Source organism: Leptodactylus fuscus, chromosome 1 (assembly GCF_031893055.1).
Source record: "Leptodactylus fuscus isolate aLepFus1 chromosome 1, aLepFus1.hap2, whole genome shotgun sequence".
In the NCBI taxonomy this organism is placed as follows: domain Eukaryota; kingdom Metazoa; phylum Chordata; class Amphibia; order Anura; family Leptodactylidae; genus Leptodactylus; species Leptodactylus fuscus.
The window spans coordinates 266,410,482-266,427,624 of NC_134265.1; the positions used below are offsets into that span (position 1 = coordinate 266,410,482).

At 42.7% G+C, this 17,143-nt stretch overlaps 2 protein-coding genes across 2 annotated transcripts in view; both read right to left on the reverse strand.

Annotated features, from left to right (window-relative positions):
• The window catches only part of TRPC3 (transient receptor potential cation channel subfamily C member 3), a 356,160-nt gene that overhangs the window by 71,883 nt on the left and 267,134 nt on the right, over positions 1-17,143 (reverse strand). The gene's annotated exons all lie outside the window — the stretch shown is intronic.
• On the reverse strand, positions 1,658-10,918 carry CCNA2 (cyclin A2). The gene is made up of 8 exons (XM_075265481.1): positions 10,531-10,918; positions 9,443-9,695; positions 6,593-6,699; positions 3,767-3,990; positions 3,182-3,386; positions 2,648-2,761; positions 2,401-2,534; positions 1,658-1,778 (listed from the first exon to the last, which is right to left on the reverse strand). The coding sequence occupies exons 1-8, from the start codon at positions 10,690-10,692 to the stop codon at positions 1,724-1,726; spliced, it is 1,254 nt and encodes a 417-aa protein (XP_075121582.1). The 5' UTR covers positions 10,693-10,918; the 3' UTR covers positions 1,658-1,723.

Consider the following 17,143-nt stretch of genomic DNA (forward strand, 5'->3'; position numbering starts at 1 on the left):
TCCATGTCTATTTGTGCAGGTATTTTGTATCATGTGAGAAGTCACAAAGCAATTCTACACTTTAGTGAAAGTTGCATTGCGACCCCAAAGGGTGCCAAGTGGGGTGGAAAGAGGCTCCACCCTGCCTGACTCACTCCATACACTTGTCTTTAAAAGAAAAAAAAACAAAAAAAAAAGAAACTGCAACCAACATGATCTTGTATTTGTGGACAATTTCCTATTTGCACACCTAGCTCTGCTGAACAAATCCACTACCTGTGTGTGCAGTTTTTCCCCCCACATGTATAGTGGGTTGGAGAACCCTATCACAGCAACAACTAATGAAGTGTTTGGCGCCATAGTCTTTCTACTACAAGAGGGGTAGAAAGAGCAATGTTCATTCTTTGTAAATGGAGTGGCATTGCAACCTTCAGGGTACATGACTTCTGGTCACGGACATGAGTGAAGGAGTCACAAGGTGACCTAGCTAGCTTTGGTTGCACAACAGGAGTCACGGTCAAAGTCACCTTGTAGCCCTAGTTTTAAGACCAGCAGCACAACCAAGTCACATTATGGTGATATTAAATCACAGTACATTTGAAATATGTACAGGGCAAGTCCACTTTCCTACTAGCGTAGAGCACACTATAACCAAGGTTTGAGGGCAAACTAAAAATTGTGCAAGCCTACTCCAATTAGCAGTAAAAGGGTTTTCACACAAACAGGATATACCCATAAATGTTTGAGAGGTGGGACTCTAAGGGCCTTTTCACACGGGCACAGAGGGGGTGGATTATGGCTAATAATCCGCCTCCTCACAAGAAGCGAACTGCCCTGTCTTCAGGCGGATTCCATGGCTCGTTGAGCTGCGCTATCCGCCTGGTGGCAGCAACCTCCGGAGTCTGCTCATTCATTTGAGCCAACTTCAGAGGGGGAAGCCGCAACAGTCGTGGCAGGCGGGTTGTGACGCAGATCCCTGTGTCACTCTGTGCCAAAATCTGCCCCATGTGTGAACTAGCCCTAAATTGAGCCCTCCATGCCCAAACCTCATTAAAGAGAATTGGCTATGGTCAAGCTTTACTGAAACAGCATGGCTGAGCTGTAACTACCATAAAAGCAAAAGCAGGCTTTTTTGTTTGTTAAATTGTCTCATTTTAGAGGTATAGGTACAGAGCCCCAGTGGTGGGATATGCAGATCTTGTGGAGGTGCCATAAGATGCCTTATGGCAAAGGCCATATTGTCAACTCTGCCCGTCATGGGAACACCCCTTTACAGTGCTACAAGTTATAAAATGAGGGCTGCAATTTCAGATGCATTAAAAAGATGAAGCAATCCAACAGGGCAAACATAAGTTATGAAACCAGAACTGTAAATTTAGTTTTGTGCAATTTTACAACATTAAATTAGATTGCGACAATGCAAAGTCACTGTACACTTAGGTTGCAGTTTAGTGAACATTTATTGACAATAGTTATGGATATAGTTAACAAATATGCCAACTGCTTTGTTAGTGCAAACTGCACAGCTTTATAAAAGAGCATAGCTAACGTAATCTAAAACAAAATTTCAAATACATAAAAACATTTACAAAATTTAAAACCCATAAAAAAAAAAATTCTAAAACTTTGTATCATAAATCTGTCTTAGAGATCAGTTTATGGATACCCAATAGCATTACAAAAGTATAGATAAACTGTACATCATGTGCTTTGTAAATATACATTAAAACTCCCTCTGGTACTGTTAGGAAAATATAGACAAAGACTCTGGGGGTTCAATAGATGATGCAGCATGGTACCTGTGGGGAACAGAAGGAATGTAGTTCAGTATTTCAAAGGCAACACTAAATATACACGATACAAGAATGTGGCAGCATAAAAGGCTTGGCAAATAGTAGATTGTTGTAAAACCCAACAAGAGCCACCACTCGAGAATTTGTAGGCAGCCTTAAATTTCACAAAAAGTGAGCCTGTTCTGAGCAAGTGATACAGAAGCTTGCTGATCTTTAGCACTTCTATGAGCAAAGACAAGCAGTAGTCATTTATGGTCCTACATGGTGTATGCTGCAATCCAGACAATTGTTCACAAGCAGAGGAGAGGAAAACTGAATGAAGCGTACACCATTTGGGAGCCTTCACACGGAGTAAACGCACGTGTATTTTTGCAACATACACATGTAAAAAATATCATTAAAGTCAATGGGAGTCTTATTTTAACACGTGTTTGCAAAAATACACACGCGTTTACTCAGTGTGAAGGCTCCCTTTCAGTGCATATGGGAGGACACAGACTTAGAGTAGTATTCAAGTCTGTCTCCTCCAGACATACGTTAGCTTCATAGTAGTTAAAAATTGTGTAAGTTAGATCTGTAAAAGTATTTGCCCAGAGGATTGGGCACTTGATATCATGTGGTCACTTACTTTGCATGCTTGTATTTCTCACGGACAGCCTGTTGTTGATGGGTTGCTGCAGAGAGGTAGGTTTGATAGAGATCCGATATACAAGGCTTAAGACTTTCCAAGGTATATCCTGTGAATTTGACCAATGACTCTGGCTGCAGATATAAGATTTAAAGACTTATTAGTTTCACATGCACTGCACATTTCAGCTACAGCATGAAGAGACTAGAATCCAGTTATGTTTGATAGAAATGAAGAAGCCACATACCCAGGTCTCCTCATTAACGGTATAGTTTGCGATGGTATAGGCTGCAGCAGCAATGACTGAGGGCAGGTACCGGAGGAAAGGGTCTGAATCAATCAAGCTAAGCTCTCCTAAGAACTGTGGATGCAAAATGTCAACATGAAGAACTGATCAAGAGTAAAACAGAACCTGGAGGGTTCTGAACATCAAAGTGTACGTTTCCCCCATAAATCCATAGTGTAGATGAAGATAAGACTATTGTAAATACACTGTGATTCTGCTTCATAGTCTATTCACAAGCAGACAACTATCATAAAGACAACAGGGAGGAAAACCAAAAAAAAAAAAAAAAAACTTTTCACATGTCCCCTATTATTATAACAACACAATTTGTTATGGTCATTCACATAATCAGCAAACTTGACTGAAAATAGCCTAGTTAGTGAGTGGCACATCTTTTAGCCAATGTTCAGTCAAGATTATGCTATTGTGAATGGGTGCTTGGTAAGAAGGTGCATTCTGTAGACTTATAAAAGCGTAAATTATATTAACACTTACCAAACACAAGCTTTCCACCTTTGGAGTCACTGGGTGAAGCCTAAAGTACTGGTTGAGGTATTGAAGGATGGTTGGGGCAGCAAGGTCAAAGGAAAGAACTTTGAGCACCAAATGTTCCATTTTAAGGACTTGCTTCTTGTTGTAAGTGTCATCAGTTATATAAACAAATTCTGCTACTTCTGGTGGGTAGATCTCTTCAAACTTACTGTAATAAGAAATATGTGTTAGAACAGTTCCCTATGCAGTTTGTTAGAGGTTAAAGAAGCACGAGGGGATTCCTCATGCACTTATAACCAAATCTATAATCCAGTATTACCTTAAGCTGCAACCTCTCAAACAGCCTAACGTTATGAAGATTTATGAAGACTGGAATACAATACACTAGTCTTAATTTGCCTATATAGTCTTTGTATGTTTAATAGACTACAGAGAAGAAGAGTTCCACTGCCCTCCATTGGATCATGGGATTTATAGCAAAGCACAGAGTTAAGAAGTTGGAGTGCAGGGATATGTGTGCAGAAGTCTGGAGTGTGACTCAGGTAATGGGTACAAGGATGGAGTGTGTTGTAGAATTTGACAACTTACGCGGCCAGGAGCATAGCAGCAGTGCCAACCAGTTGAAGCTTTCCTCTCAGTACAGACATTGAAGACAGGAATCTGTCAATGTAGTTTACGGCCAGATACAGGGTTTCATTTTGCAGCTTATACTCTTCACCAACCTCCACCAGCCAGTCAACAAGGATTGCGCGCATGTTATTTGTTATGTCAGGTTGTTTCTGCATATAGCCAGATTTTGGTTTACATTTTATCTGCAGGAAGAAGGGAAGTAAAAATAGCTTTAATTATACTGATGAAGTGAAGGCATTAAAAGAGACATTTAGCTCTAAATCCCAGAGAACATTAAAAGTTAAAGTAATAAGCATGAATCATCCAACGCAGCACATATGGCAAATAAGTATGGGTAAATGTACCTGAATGAAGCTATAGTCACAAACAGTAGCTTTCACTTGTCAGTAAGTGAAATACCAGTTGATTTCAGATGTACATAGTTACAATAATGAAGTTTCGCTAAAAGTAATTGGCATGTCACGTTGTATGACACCATCCTAGAAGTCTAGGGTATGCAATAATAAAGAGATTGAATAAGGCAGCTGATATTTATATAGGATCAAAGTACTGCTAGGTAAACAAAGCTTAGGGAGCGTTCACACTACCGTCTGTGTCCAACAGGTAGTGTCCGCTCAAAATCTGGCACGGACGTTAGGAGCGGACACTAGCTGTGTCCGTGACACCTGTCATTCACTTAAATGGCGATCGGGTGCGTTCTTTTGCACTCTGTGCCCTTCCTTCACTGTCCGCATGTAAAGAGGTCTGACTATTCAAGCGGACAGAAGAACCCTACATGTCAGGTTTTTTCTGTCCGCTTGAAAAGTCGGACATCTTTACATGCGGACAGTGAAGGAAGGGCACGGAGTGCAAAAGAACGCACCCGATCGCCATTTAAATAAATGACAGGTGTCACGGACACAGCTAGTGTCCGCTCCTAATGTCCGTGCCAGATTTTGAGCGGACACTACCTGTCGGACACAGACGGTAGTGTGAACGCTCCCCTTAGGGTACTAGCATACTGCTATTCTGCCATGCATGTGCTTTTATAGTGTAGTGCCAAGTAGGACGGCAGATACAAATAAAATTATATATTAGTGGATACCTTTACAGAACCACAGCAGTCACGGGGAGGGAGTTTCCACCATACCATTCCCCAATACCTTACCTAGAATACAATTGTTTGTCATACTGGGCTACATATGCTTTTGTACAAAGCATTTATACTTTGGTATAGATTTGTGGCTATTAGAAACAGAACTAGGAGCTAACTTTTGTATACAAATTTCCATTTCATTTAGTAGGATTGCAGAGAGTTCCAGTATTACAGTCATCTGAACGTTGCCCCCAGAACAAGCTCTGTGAACATTGGGATATGGTTCTAAAGCTGGCAGAAGTGAATGACACCCAAGTGCCAAGTTATTCAGCATCAGTGCACAATTCAATGAGAGCCACCTTTAGACAGTGAAGAACTGCCAATCATTATGATATAATTATTGAATATTCAAGAAACTTCTCAAAAACCAGTTTAATATGCAGATTTTTCTAACAAATGCAAATGGAACACCCTTTAAGGGTGCCTTCACACGGAGTAACGTGCCGCGTGATCTGGCACGTATACGCTGTGTGACATTTTGAGCGCTGTATACGCTCCCATTGATTTCAATGGGAGTTAGTCTCATATACGCAGCGTTATTTTGTGGCCGCAAAATAACGCGGTGTATACGATCCAGGCTCCCATTGAAATCAATGGGAGCGTATACGGCGCTCAAAATCTCACACAGCGCATACGTGCCAGGTCACATGGCACGTTACTCCGTGTGAATGCACCCTTAATTGTATTAGCTATATAATATGTTTAATTTTTAAAGATTATGGGTACAGTTCACTTTTAAAGTACCTCCAATTATTCACCCAGTCTTCATGAACAGCGGATACAAACAAACTAATAGATATTTTAAATAGCTTTACTTCTCCTTTCTTCAGTCACTTCGCTTTAGAGGTAGGGTCAATTTTTCTTTTTGTTTATTAAAGAGGACCTTTCATGGGTTTGGGCACAGGCAGTCCTATATACCGCTGGAAATCCGACAGTGTGCTTAATTCAGGTCACACCAACTGATTTGGCTACTGGAATGCTCTGGTCCCATTCACAGCTACAGAGCTGTACAGTATAGCAGTGGTGCCATGAAAGTATACTTTGTATACGCCTCCCAGGAACAAAGACAGTTGACCAGTGCGGTGTCCGGGTGCCAAACCTTTACAATAAGATGATGGCCCTTTTTGCAGTTTACAGAGCATAACTTAATATCCTCAACAAAACATGAAAATGTTTGCAGTGGGAACAGAGGACAGCTACATAAGAAAACCCTTAGGGCTCATTCACACTACATAATCGCCAGCTTATTCTGAACGTAAAACACGTTCAGAATAAGCGGCGTATAAAGCAGTTCCATTCATTTCTATGGGAGCCGGCATACGAGCGCTCCCCATAGAAATGAATGGGCTGCTTCTTTAACTACGAGCAGTCCCATTGAAGTGAATGGGATGTGCTCGCGTGTACGGCTAGCTCTGCTCATGCCGAGCGGTACACGCAGCGCTTCCCATTCACTTCAATGGGACTGCTCGTAGTGAAAGAAGCAGCCCATTCATTTTATGGGGAGCGCTCGTATCCCCGCTCCCATAGAAATGAATGGAGTTGCTTTATACGCCGCTTATTCTGAACGTGTTTTACGTTCAGAATAAGCTGGAGATTACGTAGTGTGAATGAGCCCCGAGTCTGGAGTTATTCAGAAAGCTGAAAGTTACCTCCATTTCTCTGAGGTAAGTGTGAATCTCCTCTGCATAGTCTGGAACCTCCTTACTGATGACTGCTTTTTCCTCTTCGTCCACAATTGACATATCCATTGGGGAATCTAAACATACAAGTTAGCAGATAGAGTAGGTGTGAGTTTTCTGAGATTTACATGAGGAGTGAATTAAACATGTGCAAAGAGTGTCCTGCCAGGAATAAAAAGTTTTTTTGTTATACACTTGTCATCCACAGAGACTTTATGACATATCCAATTCAGTAGTTACCTGAAGGGACAAATACAACTCCCCCTACCAGCAGTTCCAATTCTAATATTTTAACCATGAATACCGATTAGGTTTGTTGGAGAGTCCACAAGAGCCAAGAAACCAATTCCCCTTTAGCTAAGCATCAATAGCCTAGCATCCTGCTGCAACACAACCTCATTAACTTGCTGCTGTGCAGGGGAAAAAAAAAGTTTAGAAGACACCCAGGAATCCATGTATTTTATAAGTCACAGCAGTAGGGTTTTCACCTAGCAGTAAGTAATTGTTTGTCCTATTACTTAACCAAATAGCAAGTCAAGGGAAATACAAAAATCGAAAGCTTTGAGGTTGCTCATGTTTTGAAATGCAGGTTCTGGCAAATAAACAGCTCACACAAAAGACCCTATGGCTGTGTTCACACAGTTTTTTGGTCAGAGAACGGACTCAAATTCCTCCTCTAAAAAACACCTCACCATACAGTCCTATGGTGAGGCATTTTTAGGAGGAGGGATTTTAACGGATCTTTCACAAGGGATAAGTATCTGATCGGTGGGGGTCACACGCACAGGATTCACATCAGTTTCTTGACCAAAAAAAACTCTGAACGCAGCCTAAGAGTAAGTTCACACTGGGTTTTTTTGTACCGTAACCTGAGGTTCCGGTCCAAAAAACAGGTAGCCGTGACTGGATGCCAGTGCAGTGCAGTGCACCGGCATCCAGTCGTGCACTCCGCTACAGATTAGGCCCAAATCAATGGGCCCAGTCGGGAGGGAGTGTCTTTTTGTGGATATCGCGAGGCGAATCCGCCTGACAGAATGAGCATATCGCTTCTTTTTCCGAGAGCCGGAACAAACTGCTCGGGGGGGGGGGGGGGGGGGGGGGACACACAGACCAGCTCCCACTGTGCTCCCAATGTTGAGGCAGATATGGCCTCAAAATTCTGACCAAAAATCCCCGTGTGAACTTACCCTAAAAATGGTTATGTTGTCTAAGACTTGAATCAGTAGTACAAATGACAGGCAGCACTACATTGCATAAAGCAAGAACACAGAACTTGAAACTCCCTACATATTGTAAGCAGGGCATGCCAAGAGCCAGAAGAAAATATTTTGATATACAAAAATGGCCAACCATGAATATTTCAGGTTATGAAGACTTTCTTCAAGCAAGAAAAAGTAGTGATTTTGGCCACAGGTGTCAGGGAAGCAATAACAATGTTTACAACCTCTTCCACAGAGCTTGAAAACGTGTAATTTCGTCCCTATTCCCATCAAACCACAGACTGGAAGGAGTAAAATTGCTTGTAACATCAGCTCTACAAATTCTGTATTCTCACGGCATTTGTGGCACCAGTCGGTGTGGCTATGCAGTAGTCCAAGTCTATCAGGACATGCTTCACCAAATATCAAGCACATAGGGCTGACAAAGGCCTTGTTCATGAATAGGAAACCATTTCTCAGGTCACCATATAGTACGTGCAGACAATGTGTGTGACACTGCAGATTTTTCTCCATGCAATTTCTGTAGCAGCAAAAACTGAACCAAATAGTTCATTGCAGAGTGCCTAGCATAATTGTAGCTTTGACAATTTCACCATGTGCATTGGAAAACAAAGACTGAAGTGAAATCCACTGCACAAAGCAGAATTAAAATCCACACTGCAGATCACTTCATGCTGCAAGTCTGAAAATGGATATTGTATGGATTGAGGATCCGGATGACAGAGGTACATAAAAATATACCTTAAAGGGATCCCATCATTGGATAGCCTTTTTTCTGATTAACACGTAGTCGGGCACAGCCGACTGCACATGCCCGGGCCAGAAGAAAATGGCCACTTACACAGTAAGCTTAGTGTAAGTGGCCATTTCCTTGTGGCCCAGGCATGTGCAGTCAGCTCTGCCCGAGGCCCGATCGCAGAGCCGACTGTGCATGCCTTAGACTATTGAACCCCAGGTCGGAAGGAGACACAGGGACAGGGCGTTCCAGAAGAAGATGGAGGTGTCACTGGAGATTTCTCACACAGCATTGGGGACGCCCCCAGTGCTGTGAGAGAACTCATTTGCATACTGACAAAAAAAACGGGATTTATACTCAACAGCGGCGCAAAGAATAGCCTTTCTTAAGGCTATTCCTACGTGATAGTCAGAAAAAAGGGTACCCGATGCCATTTCCTTTTAAAGGGATCCTATCACCAGAACAATTCCTATAGAACTATAAGTAGTGTCAAATAGCTGGGTCTCATGAATCAGACACCACATTATGCTTCTCGAGTAATGGCTGCGTTACTGAGATATTAGCTTTTTTCTTCGATATACTATTGAACCATTTGGGGCAAAAAGGGTAAACTATCCTACTATGATTGATAAGGCCAGGCAGCATATGCACATCAAGAGGGACCAGGCGCTATACAGCATAGCTCTTTGGGGCTGAGAGCTGAAGAGATGTCCTTGCTGTGCCAAAATCTCATTCGCATATTGCTTCTCAGCAATGGAGGAATTGATCAAGAAGCAGATGCAGCATTTTATTCATGCAAACCCTAGTTGTACTGTTCTTAGAGTTCAGCAGGGAATATTCTGATGACAAATTGCCTTAACTTACCATAGCTTACATTCACTGGCATTTCTATAGGTGCCAGTGGTTGTCTCTGGCCAAGAGAAATAACTACTGAATTCAACTGTTTCAGGTGCTCATCATGCATAGACTTCTTAACAACACCTTGCTTCTTATGGTTCGCACAATCTGGCTCATCAATGTGAATGGTAAAGGTAGACTGCTTCCCAACAGCCTTCCCTGCTGGGATCCTGCCATAGTTTTCATCATTGAGCCCCAAAGGATTATGTGCAGCAAGAATCTGGAAAAACATAAAATATAGATCATGAAAACACAACTACTCTGTAGATAGAGGGTCTCTGTATAACACTCTCAATCTCTATATAATACTTATATTGGAACATAAGAGAAAAGGTCCTGCCATCAGACTGTTAAGGACACATGAATGTAGACATACAGGGACACTAATGAGAAAGCCATACTGACCTATACAGAATATATTAACATTGGAAATTACACCAGTCATGTATTCTACATTAGCTATCTGCAACATGAGGCTACCCAGTATATGAGAAACCATGTGGTTTTAACTGCATGCTGGGAATTGTAGTGTCTCATCCATAGACCCCAGTGTAAGATAGGATGGGCCCATGCTCCACATAGACCTGCATTGTTCTACATCTCCCCTGTGACCCTACAGACGGCGACCCCAAAAGGGGACAACTACCTCATTTGCATTTTTTTAAAGAAATGGCGCACTACAAACCTATGCAAGGATCAAACCCCCTGCAAATGGCCGATTAGGTATTGGGGGCAGACGAGGCGATGGCCAGCACAATACCATGCAATGACTTGTGCAGGAGGTGCTGCCCTCTTCCTGAAGAATCGCACAAGGACGGAAGGAGGAAAGGTATTGATCACTATTGGAATGAAATTGGCGGGATCAGGTGACGTATTGGTCAGGGCGCAGACTCGTATACAATTTAACCCCACCTAGCCTGGAGCCGCATGCCTGTATTACAAATGGCATACTACATAAAGCAGTATTAGATTAGCAGATGGTAATATAGAACGAGTGATCCCCCCACATGACGGCAGGCAGCCCCCACACCACACCACACACGAGCCCCATATACCGGTGCTTGCTGTTTGCCTCCTCTGCTGGGTGCTCGCTGTCCCCGGTTCTCTTGCAGCACGCCCAGCACGGTGCGGCCTGTTGGCGGGGCATGCTGTCCAGATAGAAGCTTCCTAGGTTGCACGTTCTCCTGATTCTCATCCCGCAACACGAACTGCGACATCCTCGCCCGCCGCTTCGGTCACCGATTCACTGAAGGATTATGGCCCGGGGAGTGTGATCCTGACCCCCGTCCTGCTGACGGGGAACCCGCACAAAACCGCTCAAGTACGTGCAGGCCACGGGGCTAGGCAGGGAGCAGAGCCCTTTCACCGGTGTCCAACCGTGCCCGGTACCTCGCCACCGCTGCCTGTTTGCCCCCGGCCTATGCCCGCCACTATGACTAGGTCGTACAACCCTGCGCGCTGCAATACACACAGTTCTCTCAGTTCAAGTAGCCCGCGACTATTGAAATCTACCAATCAGAGTTTAGCGCGGGCTTACGTCAGTACAGCTACGGCGGCGGGGAGGGACAGAAAGGTTTGCAGGCAAGAATGCGATCAGCTGTCCGTGACGTCATGTGCGCTTTTTTTTTTTTTTTTTTTTTTTGGGGGGGGGGGGGTGCGGTTTCGCTCTTTCTAAGCTGCTATCGCTTTCACGTGTGCACAAGGAGGACTAGCAGCTCATCCTTGGCTTTGTTCCTGGGGAACGCTCCTAAGCTTTGTTAGCCATAATCATTCATTTTGTACAGTCTTCAAATGACGCTTGAAAATGAAAATCCAATATGTAAAAAGTTTCCAGCACAAGATATCAGTATATTGGTTAGCACTGCAGCCTTGCAGCGCTGGAGTCCTGGTGTTCAAATCCCGCCAAGGGCAAAATAACCATCTGCAAGGAGTTCGTATGTTCTCCCCGTGTTTGCATGGATTTCCATCCCATATTCCAAAGACATACTGATAGGGAAAAATGTACATTGTAAGCCCTATGTGGGGATCACAATCTACATTAAAAAAAAAAAAAAGATATCAGTATATTAAATTCACATAATACAAAACTTGGCCATTGCTTACGCGTTTCGACATTACAATTTATTCAAAATTCACTAAGCACGTTGGGTAAAGTGTTTAATAAAAATGTGAATATAAAAAAAAAATCACCATTTGGTTTGTCATATTGTATAGATTTTTTTGAGCAGTGATATCATAACGCCTTACCCATAGCATCAAATAATTGCTGTGAGTAAGACGTTATGCCAAAACGCGTAAGCAGATGTATCTCTGCAATGGTGACATTTTTGATAATAAATTTAATAAAGGTATTTTTTTGTTTAAATATACCAAAGGACAGTGTGCTGGAAACTTTATGGAGTTGCTCCATGTTTCCTGTGGCGATGCTAAGTGATGAACTACCGGTAATCTTTCTTGCTTTATACTTTGATAAAAACAGGGGAAAAAAAAACATGAAGAAATACACGGTAAATACTCAATATTAAATTATATATTTAGTTTCTATGCTCTGATGGTACAATTGCTTAATTTCAGGCACTTGCCTCATGGTACAGTTGCGTGTGTTCTGCACCATCTGCAATAGAGCGTCCATACTGTTCCACCACAAACACACCTCATACATTCACATGATAAAATGCAGCAGATTCTAGGCATCCCACAGATTTTACAGCCTACAGAAAAAGTGGGGTCCTACCTAAAATATAACTTTATTAGATATTTTCAAATAAGGCCTTATAAATACTAAAATAATAAGGCTATATTGAGCCACCAAACATCATTAATAAAATACCACAATTCCTGTATTTTACTACTTTAGCAGGACTGTTCACCACAGTAATTCACTAATCTCCCTGGTGTGACCGATATTGTTAGGAGATAGACTTTTATTAATACTCTAGTCCAGGGGTGGGCAATTAATTTTCCCATGGGGCCGCATAAGAAATTGAAACTATGCTGGAGGGCCGCGCCACGGCAAATTTAGCTCCACCCACTTCTACGTTGACTCCGCCCATTCCCAATCATCTTTCCATGTGCCCCCACAAAGTATAATCCTCCTACAGTACATTATATGCCCCCACATTATAATGTTCCCTTCCAACTGCCCCACAGTATTACATCCCTCTCCTGGTGCCCCAGTATAAACTGGTGGAAACTAGAGGGGACACAAAACTGGAGCAGCTGGAGGGGGACATTAAACAATGGGGGTAGTTGGAGGGGGGCAATAAATTGACAGCTGGAGCGGGACATGAAACTGGGGGCAACTAGAGGGAGACATTAAAATCGGGAAGCTGGAAGCAGACATTAAAACCGTAGGGGTAGCTGGAGGGTGACATTAAACTGAGGGCAACTAGAGGCAGATAGGTCCCCCTCCACCTACCTCCACAGTTTAATGTCCCCCCAGTTTAAGTGCCCTCTTCATCTACCCCCAGTTTCATGTCCCCCCCCTCCATTTCTCCCTCAGTTTCATATCCTCCTTTATTTGCCCCATTTCATGTCCCCCCCAGTTTCATGTCCCCCCCTCCATCTGCCATCTCTGCCCCTAGGTTACTGAGACACACACATATAGACACACACACACATACAGACACATATTGACACACACACACACACACACACACACACATACATACAGACAGACACACACATATACACACACACTCCCCCCTGCATCTCACCTTACATCTCAGTACCTTATGACACACTCCACATGTCTCCATCTTCTTCCGGCAATAAGACACGCGCCCCCCCCCCCAGACACGCCTCCCTAGTCAAGCTGTGCGGGCCGGACTGAATCAGTCAGAGGGCCGGATACGGCCCGGGGGCCGGACTTTGCCCAGGTCTGCTCTAGTCAGTCATGTCCTGCCAATCACACCATACCGGAAACACTGGGGAGCTATCATTTACATTAGCCACTTAACCCACACATTACATCCGAATGCATCCCATCCTCTTGTTCTGCACTAATAAGCGTCAATAACTATTTCCTGTTCAATATTGGTCTAAGGTTGATTTTAACCCCTTAGCGACCCTTGACGTAACTGTACGTCATGGGTCGCATGGGGATGTATGGAGCGAGCTCACACGCTGAGCTCGCTCCATACACGGCAGATGCCGGCTGTATCATACAGCCAGGACCTGCCACTAACAGCAGCAGTCGGTGCCCGAGCCGATCGCTGCTGTTAACCCTTTACACACTGCGGTCAAACGTGACCGCAGTGTGTAAACGGCGCCGGCGGCATGGGCGCCGCCATGTTTTGCCGATCGCCGCCCTCCTGAACGTCACATGAGGGCGGTGATCAGTTGCTATGACAGCCGGAAGCCTATTGAAGGCTTCCAGGCTTGTCTCTGCATGAGATCTATTAGACGATGCCAGAGGCATCGTCTAATAGAAGTGCTGCGATTTTCCTATTCACTGCAATACTGTAGTATTGCAGTGAATAGTATGAGCGATCAGACCCCCTAGGTTTCAAGGTACCTAAGGGGTCTGATCATAAATGTAACAGAAGAAAAAAAAACGTTTTTAAAAGTATTAAAAAAATAAAAAAAATATAAAAGTTCAAATCACCCCCCTTTCCCTAGATTAGCTATAAAAGTAATTAAAGAACATTAAACATAAACATATTAGGTATCCCTGCGCTCCAAAATGCCTGAACTATTAGAATATTAAAACATTTATCCCGTACTGTGAACGGCGTAGCGGCAAAAAAAATAAAAACAGCCAAAAAGCGTTTTTTTCAACACTTTGCCTCCTATAAAAAATTGAATAAAAAGTGATCAAACAATCAGATCTTTCCCCAAATGGTATCAATAGAAACGTCATCTTGTCCCGCATAAAAAGACACCACAACCAGCTCCATACATGGAAATATGAAAAAGTTACAGGTGTTAGAACATGATGACACAAAAAAAATTTTCTATTTTGCAAAGTTTATAATTTTTTTTAAAAGTATCAAAACATTTCAAATACTATATAAATTTGGTATCACCGCGTTCGTACTGACACGTAGAACACAGGTAACATGTCATTTGTACCAAACAGTGAACGCTGTAAAAATTAAACCCATAAGAAAATGGCGCAAATGCATTTTTTCTCCAATTGCACCTCATTCTGAATTTTTTTCCAGCTTCCCAGTACATTGCACAGCATATTGAATGATGCCATTACAAAGTACAATTTGTCCCGCAAACAATAAGCCATCATGTGACTCTGTGAACTGAAAAATGAAAAAGTTATGGCTCTTGAAATGTGAGGAGGGAAAAACGAAAATGCGAAACCAAAAAATGGCCTGGTCCTTAAGGGGTTAACCAGGCTATAAGAAATAACATTATCAAGAAGTTTCACTCGAAGGGTCCATTCACATGGAGGAAAATGGTGAGGAATTTGGTGTGGAATTTCAGCGCTGAAAAAAAAAAGCTTCCCGTTGACTTCAGTGGATTCCTAGCAGAGAAAGGAACCCATTGAAGTCAATTGGAGGCTTTTTTTTCAGCGCTGAAATTCCATACCAAATTCCTCACCATTTTCCTCTGTGCGAATGGACCCTAATAGGGATCATCAGGAGAAGAAGATAGCCTGCTTGAATTGCCGTTAAAACTGCAATTCCCAGAGCTCTAATGGTGGACCCTGGTACTTAGATCTCTGTTAGGGTGAAACGCATTGAGAATTTTAGATCTTATAGCCTGGTTAGAATCAGGCTGCAAGAATCCGTACTAACACTAAGAAGTGGGGCCATAAGAAAACAATGGGTCAGTGTGCCATTAAAACAGCTAGGTTAGTGACAATGCATACCTTAGTGTGCATTGAGATTTACAGAATTCAATTCCTCAACATTGCCTGGAGGTCTCAGTTGTGCATCAGTCATAAAGCAATAAAACACCACAAAGCTTTGAGACTGGAGTGGTGTGAAGACCACCAGGAGGACTGGGACACTGCTTGGAGGATGCTTTGGGTAGATAAATCCTCTCTCTCTTCTCCTTCCTGAAGATCTTATGGGCCACAACATTTAATGTAGTTTATGCAGTTTTCTGGAATACAAGGCATAAAATGTCACAATTTTTTTTTTGCACAAATCAGCATTTTTCACAAAACAGCTGCAACTTTTTTTTTCTTTTTTACTTCTGTGCTGCCTTTGCCTCATTCCTGGCAAATTATGTGGAAAATGTACACAATATAAACGTAACACCTTTATACACAGGGCATAATGCTGCACTTCCCCGCACATTTCCATCATCTCTGTCTATCACACAATACTCTACATTCAGTCAATGACCTAAGACTAACATCCTCTATTATAAGTATCCAAGACTTCTCATGAGTTGCACCACTTCTCTGGAATGCTCAACCCTGGACAATCAGATTAACTCCCAATTTCTACAGATTCCTATACACAAAACTCTTCAGACAGGCCTATCACAATTACTAATGTAAACCATTTCGCAGTTTGAATCCCTAAAACTAACCCTCCACTGTTTACGCTCCCATATTAGCCCACACGACATGATGCCGTATTGGATTGTAACTTTATACATTAAAGGACAATGGCTGCTGACGGCTCATACAGCGTAACTTATACTCGTGATGAAAATAACCTTAATCACAAAAAAAAAAAAAAAGTGGAGACCACTGTACAAGAAATGCTTCCTCCTATGCTGGCCCTCCTACCGCTATATAAATAAGATGTGTTATTACCAGCAACGAGGTGGTATACATTTCCCCACCAGGCACACAACTTGGTATAGGACGCACATCATTTATGAGGAGGCATGCGCTTTCTCATCATCATTCATCTTCCACCTACTCCGAGATTATGAAAACTGGCATTATTGATTGATAAATGAGCATCTTGGTTTTCAAAAAGGTTGGCCTATTTTTCACTGATAGAAAAGTTGGATCAAATAACAAAAAACATGTCTATCAAAAGAAAATTAAAAATGGATGCTTGAGTAATCCCTTATCTTGGTTAGGGTTTGTTCACATATATACATTCTTATTATCACTTTCACTCAGTTTTCTATGGAATCAGTTTTGGCACTAAAGGCATCAGTTCTGGCGCTGTATGGCACCAGATCCGTGTCCCAGATCTGCAGCATTTTTCCACCTGGCTCCCTTAAAATTTTTGCAGTGCTGGCTGCATGTCAGGTGCTGTCTGAAGATGAATGTGGCAGCACCCAATGTTCTGCACAGTCCATCTATGTACAATTGCCATCTTCACTATTGTACCAGAGCTGTCTGGGCCCCTATCTCCTGGCACTGTCATTATGAGAGCAGATGGGAGAAATACAGTATAATGCTCCTTAATGCCCCCCCCCCCCCATCAATATAATGCCACGTTAGTCACCACCCACAAAAAATACACACATACAGTCACATTACACACAGTTTAATGCCATGTTAGTCACCCCTGCACAATATAGTGTCGCGTAGAGCACACTGACCCACAGCACGGTCGTCTGCAACTGGCCTTAGAGATACAGAATAATAATTGGACAAACATTTTTTTTTTTTTTTTTTTTCTGCCCTGCAAGTCTCTGTACTTCTAACTGCAATGATGATATCCAGGCATGGATGTGTTATCTATCAGCTGATCACTGTAGTTGGTTTCTTCTACAGCAATTATGCAACACCATTTT